The sequence below is a fragment of the Meriones unguiculatus genome, chromosome 1 (genome assembly GCF_030254825.1).
Source record: "Meriones unguiculatus strain TT.TT164.6M chromosome 1, Bangor_MerUng_6.1, whole genome shotgun sequence".
Lineage (NCBI taxonomy): Eukaryota > Metazoa > Chordata > Mammalia > Rodentia > Muridae > Meriones > Meriones unguiculatus.
In genome coordinates, this window is record NC_083349.1 from 105719355 (window position 1) to 105741352 (window position 21998).

At 46.4% G+C, this 21998-nt stretch overlaps 1 protein-coding gene across 1 annotated transcript in view; it reads left to right on the forward strand.

Annotated features, from left to right (window-relative positions):
- Positions 1-21998, forward strand: part of Capn13 (calpain 13) — a 73928-nt gene that overhangs the window by 30062 nt on the left and 21868 nt on the right. The window contains exons 8-14 of the mRNA XM_060364619.1: positions 303-377; positions 4401-4486; positions 8496-8570; positions 10515-10660; positions 12442-12581; positions 19236-19247; positions 21468-21670. Of these exons, the coding sequence (XP_060220602.1) occupies positions 303-377; positions 4401-4486; positions 8496-8570; positions 10515-10660; positions 12442-12581; positions 19236-19247; positions 21468-21670 (737 nt within the window). The remainder of the gene's footprint in view (positions 1-302; positions 378-4400; positions 4487-8495; positions 8571-10514; positions 10661-12441; positions 12582-19235; positions 19248-21467; positions 21671-21998) is intronic.

Sequence of the window (21998 nt, forward strand, 5' to 3'; positions counted from 1 at the left end):
GCCCTCAGGTCCTGTGAATTTCAGAGTCAGTGGGGTAGGTAGCTCCTGGGCATGAAACACTGAGACCTCTCACTCAGTAGCCTTCACTTCTAAACTCTTAGGAAGGGTCACACACACACTCATAAACTCACACATTCACACACACACACACACACACACACACACACACACACACACACCCCTTTCCTGCTGGGTGCCGCTCACTAGCTCAGCTGCTGTCTGAATGTTTTTTGTTTGTTTGTTTGTTTGTTTGTTTGTTTGTTTTTATGTCTCCAAAGAACTCTGTTCTTTCCCTTCTGCAGCTGACAGAAGAGTCAGAGGTGATGGAGAATGGACTGGTGAGCCAGCATGCCTACACAGTGACTGGAGCTGAACAGGTAAGGCTGAGCTGCTGGCCTGATCTGGTCCCTGGGGTCCTCCTTAGAGGAGCCAGCAGATCAGGTGCCTGCGGGAAGCCCAGTGGCTGGAAAGCATGTACCTTCCTCTCACCCTGCCATAGCTTCCATCTCCAGCAGTCTCAACTCCTTCTCCAAAGTTATGGTACCTAGGGTCCTTCTCCCCAGGACACTTCTCTCCCTGTTTGTTTCTTTGTTTGTTTTTAATCTCTGTGATAATGGGATCTACTCCAAAGGGAGGTAGAATGAATCACTCAATTGACTTTAGGGAAAACTTGACCCTGAAACTCATTTCATTTGTGACATAAAAACTAAACCAGTAGAACAAAAGTCCTCTAAACTACAGGTACTTACAAAAGAGAGCATTTATTTCTCTCTTAGGTAAGCAGATGATTCTGGGTCATGGGTGTCTTAGTCACTGCTGCATTACTGTGAAGAGACACCATGACTAAGGTAACTCATTAAAAATGCATTTAACTGGGACTTGCTTAGTTTTAGAGGGTTAGAACATGATCATCATGATAAGAATCAGACAGGCATGGTGCTGAGAACTTTACATCCTGATCCACAGGCAGGAGAGAGAGAGAGACTAGATCTGGTGTGATCTTTTGAAACCTCAAAGCCCACCCCCAGCGACACACCTCCTCCAGCAAGGCCACACCTCCTAATCCTTCCCAAACAGTTCAGCTAATTGAGGACCAATCATTCAAATATATGAGCCTATGAGGACCATTCTCCTTCAAATCATCATGGGGGTAACTCTGACATACAGAGCAGGGGATTCTACCTGTGAGTTCAAGATGCATGCTGTACCTTTGTCTTGTAGCTTTGGAAAAGAATGAGGCCAGGGGCCATTCTTTGTTCTCCATAGTGGACAAGAATAAGAAGGCATCCATCTCACACACACACACACACACACACACACACACACACACACACACACAGCCCATTAGCTTGCATTTAATACTCCAGCCATACAGTGTCCTGAAAGAGGCTGGGAAATCCATTTCCTAGCTGTTTCTATCTGCTCAGGTCCAACTGGACCCCATGATGGGGTTGGCAGTCTATAGAAGAACTGACTGCAAATGAATGAAAATGTGTGTGTGACTTCTGGCTACAGCATAGTCCATCTAGAAAATACTACCAAAGTCCAGCTAGCTTCATTCTGAAATGAAGAATCTGAGGGATGATGGGAAAATCATATTTCTGAAGGTCACAAAGATGATGACCTATGAGATAGACAGCTGCCTGGCACCTGGCCTCCCCAGTTTGCATCTGAAGTCATCAAACACCTGTGCAGTGATATTTCCTAACCTCCCAAGGGTTTTCCTGAAGCGTCCCTGTCACTGTATTTCCCACTGCTCTTGAGTCAAACATGGTTTCTATGCCCTACAGGACAGAGTTCCAAACTCCAAGACAAATTTTCCATAAGTACCTGTGACCTGGGGAATGCAGAATTTCAAGCACCCTCTGTGGCCTTCTCAACTTGTCCTAATTCTTTGGTGCCAATCTATCTTTCCCATTCATCATCTTAAAGCCAGTTGCCCCATTGTTTCATATCCTAGTTCACAGCATGAGGGACTTTATTCTGTCCCCTACCTGCCTCCAAAATGGTAACCAGCATCAATATACTTGAAGATAGTTGGCATCTAATAAACGCTTGTAGAATGGATGAATGCAGTTGAATGCATGAATGAATCCATTTGCCCTAACCTGAGAAAATGACGTTGCTATTTCCCTATCACAGAATATATGACAAAGGCCTACAAGGCATTTCCATGAGCAAGGTCATGGCAGCTGAGACCCCAGTCCTTAGAATTGTGTATCAGATCCCCTGCCCTACTCTCCCAACCTCTTCCATGAATTGTTAAGGAAGACAGTCAGTACTATCATCACACTGGACATATGTAGATGCTCCATTTCCTATAGCCACACTATCCCAGATGTGGACAAGTCTCAGGTTTGCAGATAGATTTTATCTCATGTGGCAGCTGTGATCACTTAGCCATGTTGTCTGGGTTTCTAAGTTGATAAGACTTTGATATTGCTTACAGACTTAGAGAAAGAAAGCAGTGGTCAGTTAGCAATATCTGTGGTGAGCATGGGAGGAGAGCATGGTCTGAACAGAACACCTGCTCAGGGATGACAGTGATCAAGACTGCATGGCCTGTATAGTCCTGCCCTCCTTTTCTAAGCAGGTGTCGCATCAGAGAATAATAGACCTTCAGGGTATGTTCTCTGAAAACAGATACATCTGTAGAATGCATCTCACCATTTCTGCCTCCTGCAGGTGCACTGTGCATGAAGAGGCTAAAGGCTTTGAGAGCACCTGCATTAGTGCTACTTAGTTTTAATCAACCATTAACAATGACCCCACAGTTTCTGGCATGGAACTATTAATAGTCAATCGAGCTAGTATTCATTAGAGAAAATACATCTAAGGAGCTGCTATTTAGAATAGGTAACCCGGGCTACCTCTTGTCCAGTGACATCGTTGCTGAGACCAAGATCTGACCAAGATGAAGAGAATGGTCAGATCACTGAAGGCATGACCTTGGCACTCCTAGCTATACCCTACTTAGGTATCAATTGGGCAGGGTCATAAAGGACACACGGGCTCAGGGATTTGAGTTTGTTAGTCTCTCTCCCCATGGGGAGCGAGACGGCTATAACTCTGAGCCACAAGTGCTAAGATTAAAGCAGCCTGTAAATGTAGTATGCTTTTTAATCTCCTCACCCTCCCTCCAGGCAGGACACAGACAGGAAGATAAATGAAATTGGCATTTTTTATTACGCACCTAGCTCTGCCGGCAACTCCCCTGGGCCAAGGGGTGAGTGTTTATCTGCATGCCTCATTTAGCCTCACTCTGAGCCCTCTGAATCATGGGCTATAGCTCCTCCTCATGACCAACTGAGCCCCCGACTCTACTGGGCACCCAGGGGGGGCTCATTAGTCTCTGCAGCACACCAGGAGACCGTTTCTTATGCCCCTGCTTGGTGGGTATTCTGTTTCTTCCCCTGCAAGACAAGCACTGTAAAAGAACCCACCTCAGAGAACTGGCGGTAAGTTAGCTTGGGGCCTCTCCACAATTTCTCCTTGTCCAGTGATAAGCTGTTCAGTCTCTCAGCTGCCTCTTGCAATGGAGTTGGTGGACAGCTCTGTCCTCCCCTAAGTCTTCTATCTCCTTAGACAGCATTAGCATGGATCAATAGCCCAGCTACAACTCAATCATGCTGCAGTCCCCCTCTCCAGGCCGAGAGCTCCTGGCTCCCGGAAGTGTGTGCTGGATGATTTGCTGCAGTTTGTTCTGACATCCCCATGGCCTGCCCTTAACTAATGCAAGATCACAGGTAATAAATATCTTGCGGGTTGGAGGCAGGGATGACGGAGAAAGGAGGTTCAGCCTGTTAGAGGCCACCTTCTCAGAGAATGGCGTGTCTGGTCAGGGGTAAGATGTTGATAGAAGAGGGCTAGCCTCAGCTACCCCGGCTCCACCGATGTCTCTTACTCACATCAAACTCCTCACTCACAATACTGTACTATAGGCACCAGAGGTCTGCTGCTAGAGGTCAGGCTGTACTGGTGGGATGGAGATGCCATCGTGTGATGGATTAGAAGAAGCAGGGGACCACAAAGCTGTCTCCACTACAGCCAAATGCAGCAGCCTATGCTAGCTGTCCACGGTTAAACCTGAGTTCACCCAGCTCCAGCAGACAACACCCAATATGATGGAGCTGCCCCTTCACCTGCTGGGGCTGAGCAAAACAAGGGTCATTTTCCTCCCCTGCTACACTTTCTCTCTCCCTCTCTCATTCCAGCTCCTTGCGGGCAGCAAGAGAGACATTGATTTTTTTTCTTCTTTTCATTTTTCTCCTGGCTGCAGCCAAATGAGGTCAGGAGTTAAATTAGTCCTGGGAGGTAAAAGCAGCTGCATTCATACTTCAGCTCTCTGCCAACTTTGGCCAGAGAGCCCTGACTGTTGCTTTTTCTGTTCTTCCTTACAGATTCGGTACCAGAGGGGCTGGGAAGAAATCATCCGCCTTTGGAACCCCTGGGGCAACACAGAATGGAGAGGGCGCTGGAAAGATGGGTATGGGTGATGGGCACACGGGGAAGCTGAAGATTGTTCCCAGAACGTGGGCAGGGTCTGGCTAGCCCACTGCAGTTTACACTACAGGCCTGGCCATGTTCATCCCTGGGTATAGCTATGAGTACACTAACACTCCCAGGGTATCATTTCCCAGGCATCAATTAGGCACCTGTGAAGTGCGTGACACAAAGTGTGCGCTGGGCTAGGTAGGTGCTGTGATATGTATACAAATGGTAAGACCTGGTGTCTGCCTTCAGAAGATCTTTGCAACCTCACGTACGTGCCCAAGATTAGCAAAGAGTGTGAGAGACAGGATGAGAGCTGAGCTTCCCCTTGAGAAGAGATAGCTAGAGAATAAGAGCATCCTTCCAGAAAGGGGTTCCTCGGATTCAGATGCTGATGATGCCACACGATCAGCATGGAGTGGGCTTCATGGCTAGAGCTGAGACAATGATCTGGGTGAGGTTTTTACTGAATAGACTCGGCTGTTTCTGACACCTGACCTGGACTCAGTGTACCTACATGCCTGCAATGCTCCTTGCTCTTGGCGGGGGCTGTGGAGTAGCTAGGCCTCCAACACCCCTATGAGCAACTCTGCAACTTCCCCCAGGTGCCAGCATGGTCATCTCAGCTGCCGTAACCTGACTTCTGTTGCCCTACTTGCCTTTTATGTGCAATTAAATATCTAGTTTCCACGTATGAGAGAGAACATTCAATATTTGCCTTTCTTTTGTCCCTCTCATTATGCTCTCTTCCTCCCACCCCAGTCCCTAGTGCCTTGACGACTGACAGGGAGAAGGTAATAGATGGAGGACAGTAGACAGCAACAATTTGTTTGCTTCTCTTGGTGGTCAGCAGGGCTGGGGCTGTCACATTCCACTCAGGACCTGTGCAGACCTGTAAAAAGCATCATAGTGCCATGACTGCAGCCTCACTTCCAGCAGAGTAGGAGCATGATCAGAAAGGAAGCACAATGTGTCAGACAGACAGAATAGCACCCAACAAGTAGTGAAAAGCAACACAGTGCTCACAGTGAGCTCCAGAAGGCACATGCCGACAGCCCGGGTTGCTGGACCAGCTGCCAGCACCCCAGCTGGACTCCCCAGGCCAAGCTAATGCAAGACCCCTTGATTCGGTGTGGGCCTTGGGGCTGGGTGTGCACCTGGTCTCATGGGCACTCAGCAACCAGTGTGAGATGAAGGTATGATAGAGGATGAGAGAGAGAAGAAGAAGAAATGAAGGAAGGAAGAGAGAGAAGAGAAAAAAATAGAAACATCAGGACATGTCTATAGAATAAGCCTGGCTGAAACATCTATGGTACTCAATGTAGAATGGGAAGGAAAATGAACCTGGGAAAGCACCCGTGTACCAATGCAGCCTGTACGATGCCCTCATTCCTGTCCCTTTGCTTTTTTTCTCTTGCCTCCATTCTTAAAGTTATATTTGTCTTCTTTCTTCCATCCTGGGGATTAGACATAAGGCTCTCACATGCCAGGCAAGCTCTTCATTATATTCTCAGCCCTCATTATTATCTGGTTGAGACAGAGTCTTGTTTTCTTGCTCAAGCCTCACTCTAGCCTTGAAATTGTCATCCTTTCATCTCAACCCATAGAGTACCTAAGACCACACATCTGTGCCACCAGACCTGGATTATCCTTTAGTCTTTCCTAAATAAATCTGAGTAACCTCTGGCTGTCCCCAGTTCTCCAGGCCCAGCACCCCAAACTGCTGAATGTGAGCCCAAAGGATATTTTGATTGGCTGATAAAAGCAAGACAAGTCAGGCCATTGACAACAGGCTCCCTAGGGTGAGGAGAGGCAATAAGCTCAAAATGCTTAATATGTCCCTTGTGTCTTCCACGACCAGTGAAGGCCACAAGGGACATCAGAGTTCAGAATAGGAAAAGGTTCTCAGTAGACATGCTCAGGGAAAGTGTGACAGATGGCAACGAACATGAGATGTCCTTGTAGCAAGGGCATAGGGTGTGCTTCAGGAGAGACACTCGGTAGGGCCCCTCTCCCTAGCCAGGAAACTGCTGGGATGCAGCCGAGGAAGAAAGGATGGCAAGAATGGTCCTGAAGCTTGGACTGATGCCCTATAGGGATGAGCATGAATGGAGCCTCTAACTGGAGGAGTATGCACACAGAGCAGCAGCCGCCCCGGAGGATCATGTCCCTTGGCTGAGTGCCGAGGGTCAACCTTCTCTCACCAGAGCCAGGTTGGAAGGAAGTGGTGGAGACCGCATAATCACTGTCTCCATGCAGGTAGTCGATTTCTTCCCCACTCCTTAGGAATGGAGACGGATGGCGAGAGCCGGATGGTCTAATCTCAGCCATAATTGAAATTTCAGTCGCACACACTTAAAGGCAAACTTGCATGAATCAATAGCCTATTGATTTACACTACATTTATTTTCCCTTACACACTGCAGAAAATGTAATTATCGCTTAATTATAAAATTGCCATTTTACAATAACACATCTGACTGCCTCGGCCAGGAGCCGGAAGCCTGGTGGGGTGGTCTCCGCCTTTCTGTCCTGACACAGAGGTGACCCGCGCTCTGGATGCAGGTTCCTCTGTGGGAAAGATCTCATTAAATCTTTGTGCCTCTGGGGCCTATAGCCTGTGGTGCTTCTCTCTCCTTTGAAGCACATGCTGAAGGAAGAACAGCTGTTCCCTGTTGCCTAGAAGCATCTCTTTTCCATCATATCCCAGAACTCGCTTCTGGAACACATCATCTCTATAGTTTACTTAACTAAGCAAAAGAGAGAGAAATCACTGCAAGGACTGTGTGCTGAGGTGTCTGTTAGAGACCTGTGATAGTATCACGGAAAGCCAGGCCACTGATCTCTGGGCTCCTGGAGTCAAAAAGGAGAAAGACAAACAGCTGTGGAGCAATAGCTGCAGAGAACACTAGGTCTATGGGAGCCCAAGGGAAGAGCCAGGTCTCAGTATGAAGTGGGTGGGCTTTAGCCATGTGTCTCAGACCGAGTACCCTTTAGGTGAAAAGCTGAGAGAGTGGTAGCAGCTCAGCGTGGAGAGGTGCATTCCTACTGGAGGAGCAGCCTGGTGAAAGCAAAGAGGTGTTTGTGTTGGGGGCGGGGGATGACCCTGTTTAAAAAAATGAAGATATTCATGATTGCTGGAATAGGAAGTTGAAAGGTGGGGGTGGGGCCAGAGCAGCCCAATTAAACCTGGAGAGGTTCTCCAAGGTTGAGGTGTTCTTTAAGGACTTTGAACTTAACCCTGGGTGTAACTGGATGCCATCAAAATGCTTTAAGCGGGGAAGTGACGTCTGCTTTGGAGTGTTCATCTTGGTGGCAGGATGGAGGATGGGGAGGAAAGTGGGCAGAGCTATGTTCAGGGAGACCACATGTCCTGGAGGGAGGAAAGGGGAGGCTGAACTAGGGTAACAGAAGAAGTAGTGGGACCAGGATATCTGTGAGGGGGCCCTAGGAGGTAGAGTCAGTAAATGAATAATACTTGGCAACTGTCGAGAGGTAGAAAGCCAAAAGCTCTTGTGTTCAAGCTTGGTAATAGAAGAAAGTAGAAGATGAAGATGGTTGAAGATAACAGGCGGTTTTTATTACTGTACATTAATTATACAAATTATGGCATCCTTGTACATGTATAAGATGTATTTTGATCATTCCCCTGCTTTATTACCCTTGCACATCCTCCCTCCCCTTTCCCACTGTTAATTTATCGGATCAGCCTAGATACCTATCAACAGATATGCTGGTGAACAAAATGTGATATATATACATAATGGAGTTTTATTCATCCATAAAGAAGAGCAAACTCATGCTCTGAGCCGGAAAAAAAAAATGGCAGAACTGGAGAATACCATATTGAGTGGAAAAAGCCAGATCCTAAAGAATAGTTGTTGGGTGTTTTCTCATATATAACACCTAGATGGTAACAAAAGTGGGCAGGTGGTTTGAGGTCACTGTGGGACTCTTAGAATAATGTGGGGGATCTCATTCTTGGTCTCTCTTTCCATACGAAGGTCCCAAGAGTGGGAGGAAAGCCATGACCCACGGAAAAGCCAGCTGTATGAGAACAAGGATGATGGCGAGTTTTGGTATTTATCCCACTTTTTTATTATTCACTTCATTTCCCTACCACAGCCCTTCCCTCCTCTCTTCCCAGTCCCACCCTCTTTTTCCTTTCCCCCTCCCCTTCTCCCCAGAAAAGGGGAGCTCCTCTCACCAACCCACCCTGGCCACACCAAGTTGAATCAAGACTAAGTGCATCCTCTTCCACTGAAGCTGGACAAGGCAGCCCAGCTAGGGGAAGGTGATTCAAAAGCAGGCAACAAAATCCAGGTTAGTGACAGCCTCTGCTAGGGGACCCTCATGAATACCAAGCTTCCCATCAGCTACATATGTGTAGGGGACCTAGGTCATGTCAATGCATGCCCTTCTTTAAGGATGTTTGAAGTTCTTATTTCTCAAGCTCTCCATCGCAAATGCTTCCCTTAAACTCTCATGAGGATGGAAACTAGTGTTACAAAGACCCACTTAGAGGGAACCCGGTTCTTCACCAAGGCAAAAAGCTTTGAATGGCAAGGGTTATGTCCCCTTTTCTTGGTGTAAAGGTTATCTTGGAGATGAGACATGGGGTTCTCCTCGACATTTTGATGGTAAGGGTACTTTCTCAGAGGCTTGAGTGTGGAGGCATGATTTTTAACCCCTGTCTTCCATAATGTGTGGACCCAGCAGCTCCAGTTTGCTTTGGCAAGGCTCCCCAAAAGAGTAACTGGAAGAGAATCTACCAGCCTGACCCTGGGTGGGATATCACTGTCCTCAGGAAGGAGCTATTCAAGACCCCGTGTCTGGAAAAACACAGGCCTTATGTGCACAACTTAGAAAAGATGCACATTTCTTGCAGGGTCTTCTGGCTTAGTTAGTGACTATTTTAGTGAGATTTATAGCCTGTGTGTATGAAAAATAAAAGAAACAGCAAGACATATCTGTAGAATAAGTGTGGCTGGGACTGTTTCTCAGATGCACCCTGAAAAACACAAAAAAGGAAATGAACTTGAGAAAGTGGCCATGACAGCACACACAAGACCTGCACAGGTTCAAACCACACGAATTCCCAGCACTGAGAAGGAAAGGTGGATACAAAGTTCCACCCTTAACTAGGAAGTCTTTTACAATTAATACATGCTAAGAAAAGAAATATTTTTTTTTCTCCAATGGAGTGTCACTAGGACACTCACATATGCCAGTGCAGGTCCCATGCCTAGAAGTAGACCAACATAAAACAAACTCCACTTGGGGCACATGCTTCTTGTTGATTTCTTTGTTTCTTTTAGTTGTCTGTTTTGATTTTCACCTTTTGTTTTGTTCATCTTTGGTATAAGAAAGACAAAGGACAGGATATTATGTGGGTAAGGAAGTAGGGCAGGGAGTTGGAGGAGGAATAAGAACATGGTCAAATATACTGTATGGAAACAAATTTAAATAATTAAAAAAGAAGAAATTTAGCGGGGGTGAAAGAGTGAAAAAAAGCCTGGGTCTAAGTTACTAAGAATCAGAGAGACAAGTGTCAATTGGAAGGGCAAATCTTCCCCAATATCTCTATGTTAACCCTAGCACAAGGACAGGTTTTCATTGCAGCATCCATGTGTTTTCTTAATGACATCAGCAATGAATTTGCAAAGATAAAAGGCAAGACTGAAGACAGTGTGACAGACCAAGAGCAGAGAAAACCTGGCCTTTGTCCCACTGGCCCTAAAGTGACTCAGTTGGATTAATGATTTGGGGAAGTGGTTTTGTCAGGTGACAGACAATACCAAGATTTTATCTCTACCACTGTCCTCTCAAGCATGGATGAAGAGTGTCAGGGCAGAAAGGAATGGCACTGAGTGTAACAGAGACAGACTCTGGTCTTTGGGTAGGCCTGTGGTAAGTCAACACATGGGCACTTCCTCTGGCTGGAGAGGCACAGTGACATGGTAGGAAGCTGTTTATGGGCATGCATCCAGAAGTGACTTGGACAGTGTGTCTGTTTCCCACAGGATGTCATGTCAAGATTTCCAAGAGAACTTCTCCAGCCTGTTCATATGTAACCAGATCCCGATCACCCTGGATCACGGAGTCACACCCAATGAAAGATGGCGCCAAATGATGTTTAAGAACCAAGTGATCTCAAGAAACACAGCAGGTGGTTGTTCTGCTTGACCAGCAGCTGTCAGTTCTGCCCTAACTCTAACTCTTCTCTGACTCTTGTGTCTGGTTGGACAATGAGCCTGATAAAGGAAGTGAAGGAGGTAGCTTCAAGGACAACTACCACTTCTCTAAGCACAAGTAGGAAGGCTTCAGGGGAGGGGTCTTGGGAGGGTAACCGCTGTTCCAGCATCCTACAGGTCCTGCTACTCAGATCCACCCATGTCCAGGGTGGAAGGCTGGCTCTCTGCTATCCAGAAAATACCCAAGACAGGAGGAAAGGCTGTGGGGAAAAGCACAGGAAAGGAAGTCAAAGCCTCTTTAAACCATCATCATTCCCACACCCTAGCTTTGTGGCTGGGGATATCACTGTTCACTGTCCTTAGCTGCCCCAGCAGTAAACGGTACAAATAGTAATCCCGGCTTACCCCCCTGAACCTTTAGAGCACTTCCCAGACACAGGGTGAATGGTCCTGCCCTGATCATGAGGTAGCAGTGGGAGGCACCTCCATCACTGTCTATCCTGTTCCCTGTGTGTGACGATGGTGCCTGAAACTGCTTCCGGTGAGATAGAGTCCTCCCTTGTGAGCTTGCGCATGCCCCATAAAAGTGACTGTAAACATGTCTGTGGGAGAGAATGTATGTTTACACCTGCCTGTCCAGGAAGATTTCCTTGAGTGACCCCAGACCTTAAGGCGTGCTTCTTTTTAATCTCCACACTCTTGTGATCACTGTATTTATCACAGAGCTTTGTCACCAAGAAGGCCAAGGGCAGAATATATGGAACTGCTGAGTCATTCTTACTTATTCATCTCCCTAAGAGTGCCTGCCTGACTACACCGCAAAAACCCCTTTCCTCCAAGATAATATATTCCAGTGAACTAACCAGACTCACACAGCAAGGCCATTTATAGGAATACCTTATTACAAGGAAGAGAAGGAAGGAAATAATCAATTGAGTACCTGCTGTATGCTGCTAAGTACATATTAATCATCATCTGATTCGGTACTCATAGAAAGGCCATGACCATGATTGTCTTCTACGTCTCCTTATTCACTTTTTGGAGCTCATCAGCTGTGACCCATGCCTTCTGAAGAACATGCGCACATCTGTATCCTGACTTTCCTGAATGGCTTCATGTACTCGAGTCTAATAGTTTCCATGTGAGCTCTCTCGCTCTGGCCTGTAAACGTGCTCGGGTACAAGAGCACTGTAGATGAGCCTCGCACTATTTCCTACTATCTTCACTGGTGCGTGGTGGTGGATGCCATCTAAGGCTCTACTGGCTACTGTTAAAGGCGGTACAATAAGTTCATGCATTCTTGGAGAGTCTGCAGTGAAGACAGGTAGATTCCTAGGATTCACTCGCCAGCCAGCCTAGCCTGCTGGCAAGTCCTAGACCAGTGACAGTCCCTGTCTCACAAAACAAAAACAGTGGGCAGAACAGGAGGAATGAAACTTGAGGCTGGCCTCTGGCCTTCACAAACGTGTGCACACACACCTGAACACACACACAAACACACGCACACACACACACACACAAATAAGGCTGCATTTATAATGGAAGAGACACTTTTGCTCAAGTAGGGATAATACTTGCCTCTCTGTTTTTAAGAGGAAGAAACTGAAGCTTAGAATATAAAGAACTCGCTTCACAATCACTGGCTGTGGTGGGCCCCAACCTAGCTTTCCAAACAGTTTTAACCCAACCCCATAAAGTACTGTGCTGGAGCTCTAGGGGTATTTCTGAATCCCGGTAATGTCTCTTTCTCTTCTAGGACACAGGAAGGATGCTCAGTACCTCTTTGGTGTTCAGGAGCCCACAGATGGTAGCAATGTTGTTGTGGCCTTCACAATCATGCCACAAAGCCTGAAGACAGAAGAGGAAATATTTCCATTACATTTCCAGGTGTTCAAGGTAAACAATGTGCTCTAGGTCTTATTCTTCGTAGATACTGTATATACTTTAGGCTAGGTAGAGACACTGGCCAAGCTGCAAGATCCAGTGATAAAAGCCCAAAGGCATTCATGTGTCCAGCTCTAAAGTTTTAAGCAAAATCTAAACTAAATGTAAACTAACGAATTGTCTAATTCTTCTTGACTATTTAAAAAAAAATGTTATTGTTTTTTTGTTTGTTTTTTTTTTTTTTTGGTTTGGGTTTTGGTTTTGGTTTTTTAAGACAGGGTTTATCTGTGTAGTCTTGGTTGTCCTGGACTCACCTTGTAAACCAGGCTGACCTCAAACTCACAGCAATCCACCTGCCTCTGCTTCCCTGAGTGCTGGGATTGAAGGTGTGCACCACCACAGCCAGCTAAATTTTTATTCTTAATTATGTATATATGTGTGTGTGTGTGTTCAGATGTCCATGGAGTCTAGAAGAGGGCTGATCCGTCTGGAGCTGAAACTTCAGGCAGTTGTGAGCTGCATTATGCAGCAACTGGGAACAGAACTCTGCCAGAGCAGCTCTGGTTCTCAACCCTGAGCCATCCCTCCAGTCTCTTAACCATGTTTTAAATGGCATACGCCCTTTGCCTGTACCACTTGTGTGATATGGCTTTTCCAGATATGCCCCAGAATCTAATTCTTGTACCTCAAAAAGCACTCAAGTCTAAGATCAGCTTATACAATTATGCAAATTTTGGGGCTATCACCAGATCCCCAGAAACAGATTTTTACATGCAGAGTCTAACGGTCTGTATTTTAACAAGTTCCTCAAAGTCTGCCTACTTACATCATTTTTTAATATCATTGGTTAAAATTTGAAGAGCTTAACACACACACATACAAACATACTTAAATCCAATAGGTGAATTATTTTTCCTCTTTTTTATGTTTTTTTTTTTCAATGCAGTTTATTCAGGAACCTTGAACAATCCTCGGACCCTGGGGAAAGCCAGCCCACAGCTTAAATAGCCTCTGGGTAGCCAACCCAGGCGTGCCACGTGGGCAATGCAGATAGGTCCACATACATGGAAGCAAGCCAGATCCTCGGCCTTAGCCAAATGTGGAGTTGTTCGTGACAGAGAGCACTCACCATCGGGAAGGTGGAAGGCGGAAACCAGCTCCATCTTTAAGGCATAGCATTCCGCAGCTCTCTACAGTTCCCCCTTTTTGTTTTAGACGCATCAGGCAAGAGTAGAGGTCTGATCTCTGATATTAGAAATAAATTGGGACTTTGTACCGATGTTCATTTAGGTGTCATCCACCCAAAGAACATCAGACCCGTCCGATACCTTTTTCTCAGAGGCGGGACCTGGGGCATCAACCCGCATGCAATCAGACATGCTCTTCTCTGGGTCGAAAGCGGCTGACCCTGAGTGCAGTGCTTAGCCTCGCATCCTGAGCGTAACATTTTAGCTTTTTATGGTATCCAACCATGCTTGGGGAGAATGTCCTGCTTCAATGGCTGTAAAGGCCTGAATGATCAAGGCTGCATCACACTGTTGTGGGACTCTAATCTTGCATATACACCACAGGCAAACCAAGGAGACCAACACCAGAAGGCCTGCTAACGCTCCCATGCCCGCCCATTCCTTCAGATGATTCATGGCTGCAGCAATCCATGTTGATAATCCTGTGGCTAGTCCTGCGTCCACTCTGGTAGAATTTACTGTGACAATGGCCACTCTCAGCTGCTCCATCGTAGTATCAAATTCTCCAGTCCAATTACCTAAAATATAGCTCGACAATTGTTTAGACAGATTTGCAGCACAGGAAAAATTCTCATGTTGTATGCTAGTGACACAAAGTCCAGCATACTTTCATTGACAGCCAGGTTGAGCGATTTGCCATAGGGTATCAATTTGCTCCTGCAAGAGGTCAATCCTCTGATTGAACACCATCAAGCTTCCTTTTAGTTGAGCATTAATTCCTTTATGTACAACTAAGGCATGAGCTACATTGGCTAAATGATTATTCAGGGTCTGAGCAGTCTGCCCAGTATGACTCATGGCTAATGCCCTGGTGGTAGCTCCAACAGCCGCCAATGAGATGGAAGTAACAATGGTGGCTGTAGTTCCAAGATCCCTTTTCTGTCTGAAGAGAGTCATAGCCTGAGGGGCATCAATGGGCACAGGCACCCAGTGAGGCATGCGAGTAACCAGGGCATACCTAAATTTACTAGCATTCCAGCATTGGGCGAAAAAGCAAGTATCATTACCACAATTACTTGGCTCTATCTGGCTAATAATGAATAAAAATGGGGGATATAGACAAACAGGTGTGGGCTTATAGGAAATATTATGAGAAGCCTTAATCCCTTGTTGGAACATCCTGCATCAGTTCTAGAACTAGCAGTGGTGGTGTCCGAGGTCTGAGTAGGTTCAGGAGACCATTGCCCCCAGGGGCGAGACATGCTCCATGCCAATTGACTAACTCCATGTTTTCCTCCAATTTTGAAAGTCATTTAAGGTTCTTAAATTATTTTTCCCTTTTTTCTTAAATTTTTCATCAATTACACTTTATTCATTCTGCATCCCCCCATAAGCCCCCCCTCCTCCCCTCCCAATCCGACCCTCCCTCCTCCCTCTGCTTGCATGCCACTCCCCAAGTCCACTAATAGGGGAGGTTCTCCTCTCCTTTCTGATCTTAGTCTGTCAGTTCACATCAAAAGTGGCTGTATTGTCCTCTACTATGGCCTGGTAAGGCTGCTCCCCCCCAGAGGGAGGTGATCAAAGAGCAGGCCAATCAGATTATGTCAGAGGCAGTCCCTCTTCACATTACTATGTAACCCAATTGGACTCTGAACTGCCCTGGGCTACATCTGTGCAGGGGTTCTGGGTTATCTCCATGAATAGTCCTTGGTTGGAGTATGAGTCTCTGGGAAGTTCCCTGTGTTCAAATTTTCTTGTTCTGTTGCTCTCCTTGTGGAGACCCTGTCCTCTCCAGCTCTTACTATTTCCCAGTTCTTACCTAAAATTCCGTTCACCTGCCCAATAGTTGCCCATCCGGCTCAGCATCTGCTTTGATAGTCTGAAGGGCAGACTATCAATTACACTTTATTCACTTTGTACCCCCCTCATAAGCCCCTCCCTCCTCCCCTCCCGATCCAACCCTCCCTCCCCCTTCTTCACGCATGCCCCTCCCCAAGTCCACTGATAGGGGAGGTCCTCCTCTCCTTCCTTCTGATCTTAGTCTATCAGATCTCATCAGGAGTGGCTGCATTGTCATCTTCTGTGGCCTGGTAAGGCTGCTCAGGGGTCTTCCCAGAGACTCATACTCCAACCAAGTGCCATGCACGGAGATAACCTAGAACCCCTGCACAGATGTAGCCCATGGCAGTTTAGTAATGGGAAGAGGGACTGCCTCTGACATAATCTGATTGTTCTTTTTCCTCTTATGTCTACTCTCTATACTCGAGACCAAAGCCCAGATACAGTTCAGTGGTTGACATGTCATTTGGTTACTCATACAAAACCAGGTTTTACCTTTAGCCCAGACTCCTCTCCTCTACTACACTCCCAACCAGTTCAATCACTCCCCCAAATGTCAGCTTATATACGTACCATGAGACAATTAACTAAGGAACTTGTTTCTTTAAAAACGCAATTTAAAAGGGAAAAGTTACACAGATAAATCTAATGGTTCTTCTGTCTCTTTTCCTGAAATAAATCAAAGCATCCCAAAGGTAGAGTGGGTGCTCTCAAATCATCCATCCCATAGCCTCATTGCACAAAGAAGACCCGGAATCCCTGTGATATAAGTAGTCCCCTCTTCCCACATTAGAGTTGGAAAGGCTAGTTCACAGGGGTGTGGAATGGATGCCCCCCAAGCCTGCAGTCAGACACACCTGTCATGGAGCTCAGAAGTCTGCTGACACAGTAGGCTAGACATGGGCTTAGCATCCCTGAACAACCTCAGTTGCTCGGTGACAAAGCAACTTTCAAAGACAAGGCTCTTAGCTCATTTATGGCCGAGCTTCCTGCCTCCTCTGCTTGTGGGGAACTGTCCTGCTCACAGAGGTGGCTCTTGCTAGTGAGAAGGCTCCTTGGACATGGCGCTGCAGAGTCACAAAACTATTCAGTGTCTCACAACAGTGGATGTCCCTACCTTTACAGAAATGAAATCCAAAAGAAAAAGAATCATCTTCCCAGCAGCTGGGGTGATGGGTAGAGTTTGAGCGCAGCACCCATAGGCCCAGGCCCAGGCCTAGGGTTTTCAGCAGGGCTTACATACTTGCCTTTCTCATGGTACCCAGAGCAACAAGAGAAACAAGGACCCTTCCTCTGGAAGGAGAAACTGGTGGGTTCTACTTTCTTAATGTAGTTCAAAACCCTTACCCATTCCTACATGTTTTACTTAATTCTTCAAGAGTCAAAGCTCCTACAGAAGAGACTGTTGGGATTCAACACAATACTTTTAAGTTGTCTCAGGCCTGCCAGGCCTATCAAAGAACATCTCCGAAGGATGCAATAATAGACTGTTGTCATTTGAATCTCTATCCATCGCCTTCCTCCAATTTGGTGGGAGGAACCATGCAGGCATTCACTGCAGTAGCTAAGGAAACCAAATATCCCATCTCCTGCCCTGAGATGCACAAGGGAAGGCTTGTAACCTGGGCGTTTCCACTTATTTTCCCTTTTACCTCCATTCCAGCCACCTCACCACACACACATACCTGGTCACGCCCATACTCGACTATTAGTTAAACAAAAAAGGTAGGAATAAGCAGGCATTATTTACAGAAAATCTTTGGGCCCGGAAGTAGCCATGTAGGGTAGTCTATAGTCATGCCTAGCTGTGGCGCCATCTTGAGCAGCTACCTCCTACCTTTTGAGCTTCATTATCTAGACGACCCCACCTACAGCCAATGGACAAACATGCTTATGGTTCAGGAGCTATAGTGAAGTTGTAGTCAACTCTATTTTTAACATTTCTCCAAGCTCCCCTCTCTCCTTTGTACAGAGGCGCATTATTTCTCAGCTGCCACTTACCAAAGGGGCACTCAGACTGGACGCTTCCTCAGGCTTCCTGAGATCTCATTGGTCCTTCCAGGATCCTGATGGAATTAAATGCCAATGACCAGTCTAGATCTCATCATAAGATGCTTGAGGGACAGGAAAGATTGCTCAGTGGTTAAGAGTGCTTGCTTCCTCTTGCAGAGGACCTAGGTTGGGCTGCTAGTACTACCATATAGTAGCTCACAATGGTCTGTAACTCTAGTTCCCGGGTTGTCAACATCTTCTCCCTTCATGGGCACTAGACATGCATTTGGTGCCTACCTATATATATTGGCAAACAGTCATACACATAACAATTTTTTTTAAAAAAATTGAGACAGGGTTTTTCTTAGCTATTCTGGACTCACTTTGTAGACCAGGCTGGCCTCAAACTCACAGAGATCCACCTACTTCTGCCTCCCTGAATGCTGGGATTACAGGCATGTGACACCAAGTCTGGCTATAAATACATTTTTTTTAATCTTTAAAAAAATAAAAAAGATGCTTCAGTTCTTTCTGTATTCCAGGCAGAAACAAACAATGAGTTCACCAGCATGCAGGCTTCTGGAAGTCCCTAGGGCTAGGTGATTATTATAATGCTGATGTAGCTGAAATGGAGCTCCAATCTTAGTGTGAGCTTGTGACTCCCCAGCCACTGTGGGCACACTGCTCTTTGTTACATCAACCTGCTACCACTGGTGTGTGAACAGGCAGGAAAAAGCCAGGGCACAGGAAAGGGACAAGCGTACATGCTAGTCCGTCCTCATTTCCCAAAGGTCCTCCCACAGGCCAGGGTTCGACACCTCGCTCCCAATGTTCATGGCTAAAATGACCACCCATCAAGTGGTCCAGCTGCATGTTTAAGACCCCCCCCTCCCCTCACAGTAGGCAGGGACTTGAACCCAGGATGACTGGGAAGGACTGTGCTTGCTGGGAAGCTGGCTTTACTGCAAAGAAAGCACCGCAGCTCGCCCTGTTCTCCACTCTATTTCTTGCCTGTCTGGCTTCCATTTCCAGAAGGACCCTGAACATTGTAGAGGGGCGTAAAGATAAAATTGTGTTCTTGGGGCTTCCTTGCACCAGACAGAAAAAAAAAATGGAACATAGCTGTCCCCCATTCATAGGTGCACATGCATTCCCTACAAGGGGAGGGAGTACCCATCGAAGAAATTCCTATCATGCTTACAGTTGTCTAAGGATATCAAAGAAGTTGTCTTCTCGTTGGTGCTCTCCATGTTGAATTATTTGCACTTGACTTTGGGAAATCTGCCCTTGACTGAGACTGTGTCTTATCTCTGGTCCTGATAGAGATAAGACACATCCCCCCTATATTACTATCATAGCTATGAACAATAACCACATCTTGCTCTGACATAAATGGAGCATTACTTCCACCCAGATATTTTCTTCCTTCAGTTTCCTTCCCTCTGCTGCTCCCTACAGCAGCATAGGTTTCTGTTTCTACAACTCTGCACAATGAATGAAGAATCTGTCCCCACTCCCAACACATGACCTTGTGCGCCAGGCAGGCTGAAAACACAAGAAATAGCATGGGCCCTGAGCTAAGAGAGGAGACTCAGTTGTCTTTCTGTTGCGTCTGGCTTCCTGAAGCTCCTTTTTCTCTCTTCCACAGGTAGACTCCCAGGTATGGCTCACTGCTGTCCTCATTGACTTCCCACACCTCTGATGCTGTCCCTTGGTAAACTGTTATACCTCTTCCAACTGTTGTACCTACCCACATGTCTTAAGTCTACAAATTCACTCTCACTGCATCTTCAATCAGCAGTCAGCTTAACATCTCCAAACAGGTGAACAAACTAGGATATGATTTGTCATCTTGGTATGTGATTGGACCCTGTAAGGATTTTCGCTTTAACATCCAAGAGGGGCTGCAACTGTGGAAACATCTTGAAGCATTTGGTCCTCATAGAGAAACCTGGTCCAGAGGGTTCCTTTGCATTTAAGATAAGAGCAGCAGTAAGGGGTTTCTAGGAAAGACCTCCAGACTCTTGAATTAGTCCCCAAATCAATCACAAGCTGATGCTTACAGGCTTCATATAGCTTCAAAGCATTCCCTGTACCTCTTCTCATCAGCAAAAAGATATCTTCTTTATCCAATAACCTGACTTGGTCAAGTATTGAAACAAGGTCTGAAGACTATAAGGAAGGGTGGAAAGGGACATTTGGGTTCAGAGGGCCTGACCTCAGAGGTACAAACCTTGTCATGACTGTGAACTCTTCAGTAACCTTTCTCTGCTGCCAAGAGGAAGGTACAATGTATGGGTGAGGGACAGGACGTGGCCATGGCAAGCAGATGGTAACAGTGCTCCACCCCAAGGCTGTCAAGGCCCCAAGAAGTACTGTTTAGAGTAGCAACTCTCAGAACAGGGTGACTCAGAAATCCAGGCATAAAGTTGGCAGCAAAGATGTCTATGCTTCAGTCATGGCCCAGCCACAAAGCAGGGGCTTAGAATGTGCCATACATGAACGCCTAGTTCTATAGAAGGGCTCTGAGGAAAGGTCGCAAATGAATGAAATGGATCAGAGTTCCAGTTCCCTGAGCTGGAGAACATAACATGGTAGGGATTTGAGCCAGAAAAGGGTATGAACCCCATCACTAGAATAACAGAGCCAGCTGCGTAGCTGCCTGGCCCTGAATCTACATGAAGCAGTCTCCTCTGGGCACTGGCCTAAGGTCTCCTTTCATTCCCAAATCAAACTGTTAGCCACCGCTGAGCATGTCCTCTCTAAACAGGGCTGCAAAAAAATACATGAGGGTGGAGAGAGGCAGATAAGTGAGGCCATCGTACCCTACCTTGTAGGAGGAAGGCCGCTCACATACTCCTGTACACGCAGTGCCAGAGGGCACAGCTGCTCTTTTGGAAAAGAACTGGCCCCAGCATTCATTACTTCTGTCAAAGGGAGCTAAGCAAGCAGGACCCCCAACCCCACAAGGGCTGCTGTGTAGCAACAGCAAAACTGCTCTGGAGGTTCCATCTGCCCTCTGCTGTGCACCTGGGACAGTGGCCTATCCTCTGCCTGGCCCTGTCACTACCCCCCCCAACAGAAAAGTCCCTATTTCCCTTATTCTTCCCCCAAGGCAGAGCCTATCAATAACCATTTCATGCTGTGTAACCATTCTAAATGGAATCAGCATGCTCACACATAGTAGGAAAATTTGTTTAGTAAGGGGTTTTTATTATATAATATGTATGTGACATCTGGTAATAGGAATTGCATTATATTTATTGTTTTATCTGCAAGAAATTTTGAAATAAAAGGAAAATGATTGAGACCCATTATTTTCCAATGAGAAGGACTCCCGGGGCTCTTGCTGGAGATGAAAGAGAGGGAGAGAAGAAAATGCAGCCCTGCAGTCCTATGGCAGCCCAGAGCATGTGATTAAAGGTTTAGAGGAAACATCGCCATGGGGATCCCAGAAGAAATTCAACGCTGGGACAGTGCCACTAGTCCCATGTCTTGTTTGCACATAAATAAGAAAGAAAATCGGAACTCCAGATGCTGGTAGATTAGAGAGACAAAACTACCTGTCAAATTTGTGCTCATCTGCTGTCGTGTCCAACCTTTTGACATTGTAACATGATTTTGTCATCTACAAATGCATTGGGCCACATCCATAGCTATCCTGGGACACTTGTGGCCCAGAGACAACAGGCGGGACGCACCTGGTAGATAAGAGACTGTTGTTCAGCAGGTGGGGGTTCAGTGTGAATCTGAGTCAGCACTATCTCTCCTTTTCCAGTGTAATGGTGTTCCGGTGAGCAGAGAAGGGCCTAGAAAGCTGTTTACTAGCCAGGTTCCATGTGTAGAAAGGGCTTTCTCACAATAACTGTGTTTCTTCTAGTTCCAGAAGTTCCAGGAAAGACTGCCGCCTGCATTTTTCTCCCCATTTAGAAATGCTGCCCAGGGTATGGAATACGTTTCCAAGTGTAACTTCACCAAGTCCTTCCACCTGAGCCCCGGGACCTATGTAGTGGTTCCCTCCACACACCGAAGAGAACTTGAGTTCCTGCTCCGCATATTCCTCAAAATGCCAGACAAGGACAGGTATAAAAGCACAGGGGTCCTGAGTGTTTTATTCCACTTCAGTGTTTCTATATGAACAGTGCTCTGTGCATTATATGCAGCATGTGGTGTGCCAGGGACACAGTATGAGTCTTGCCTTGAGACAGTCAGTCGGGAAAGAGAAAATCCACGGGCCAATAGCTCAACAGCAATGTAAACCATGTGAATGAGCAGAGTGGAGAGACTGATTCTGGCCATAGGGATTGGGAAAGGCTTCTCAGAGAAAACAACGCACGGTAAATGGAAGTTAGTAATTTCAAGGAGAAAATCATACATGTGGGAAGAAGAAGGGACATAACCGAGCCTGAGG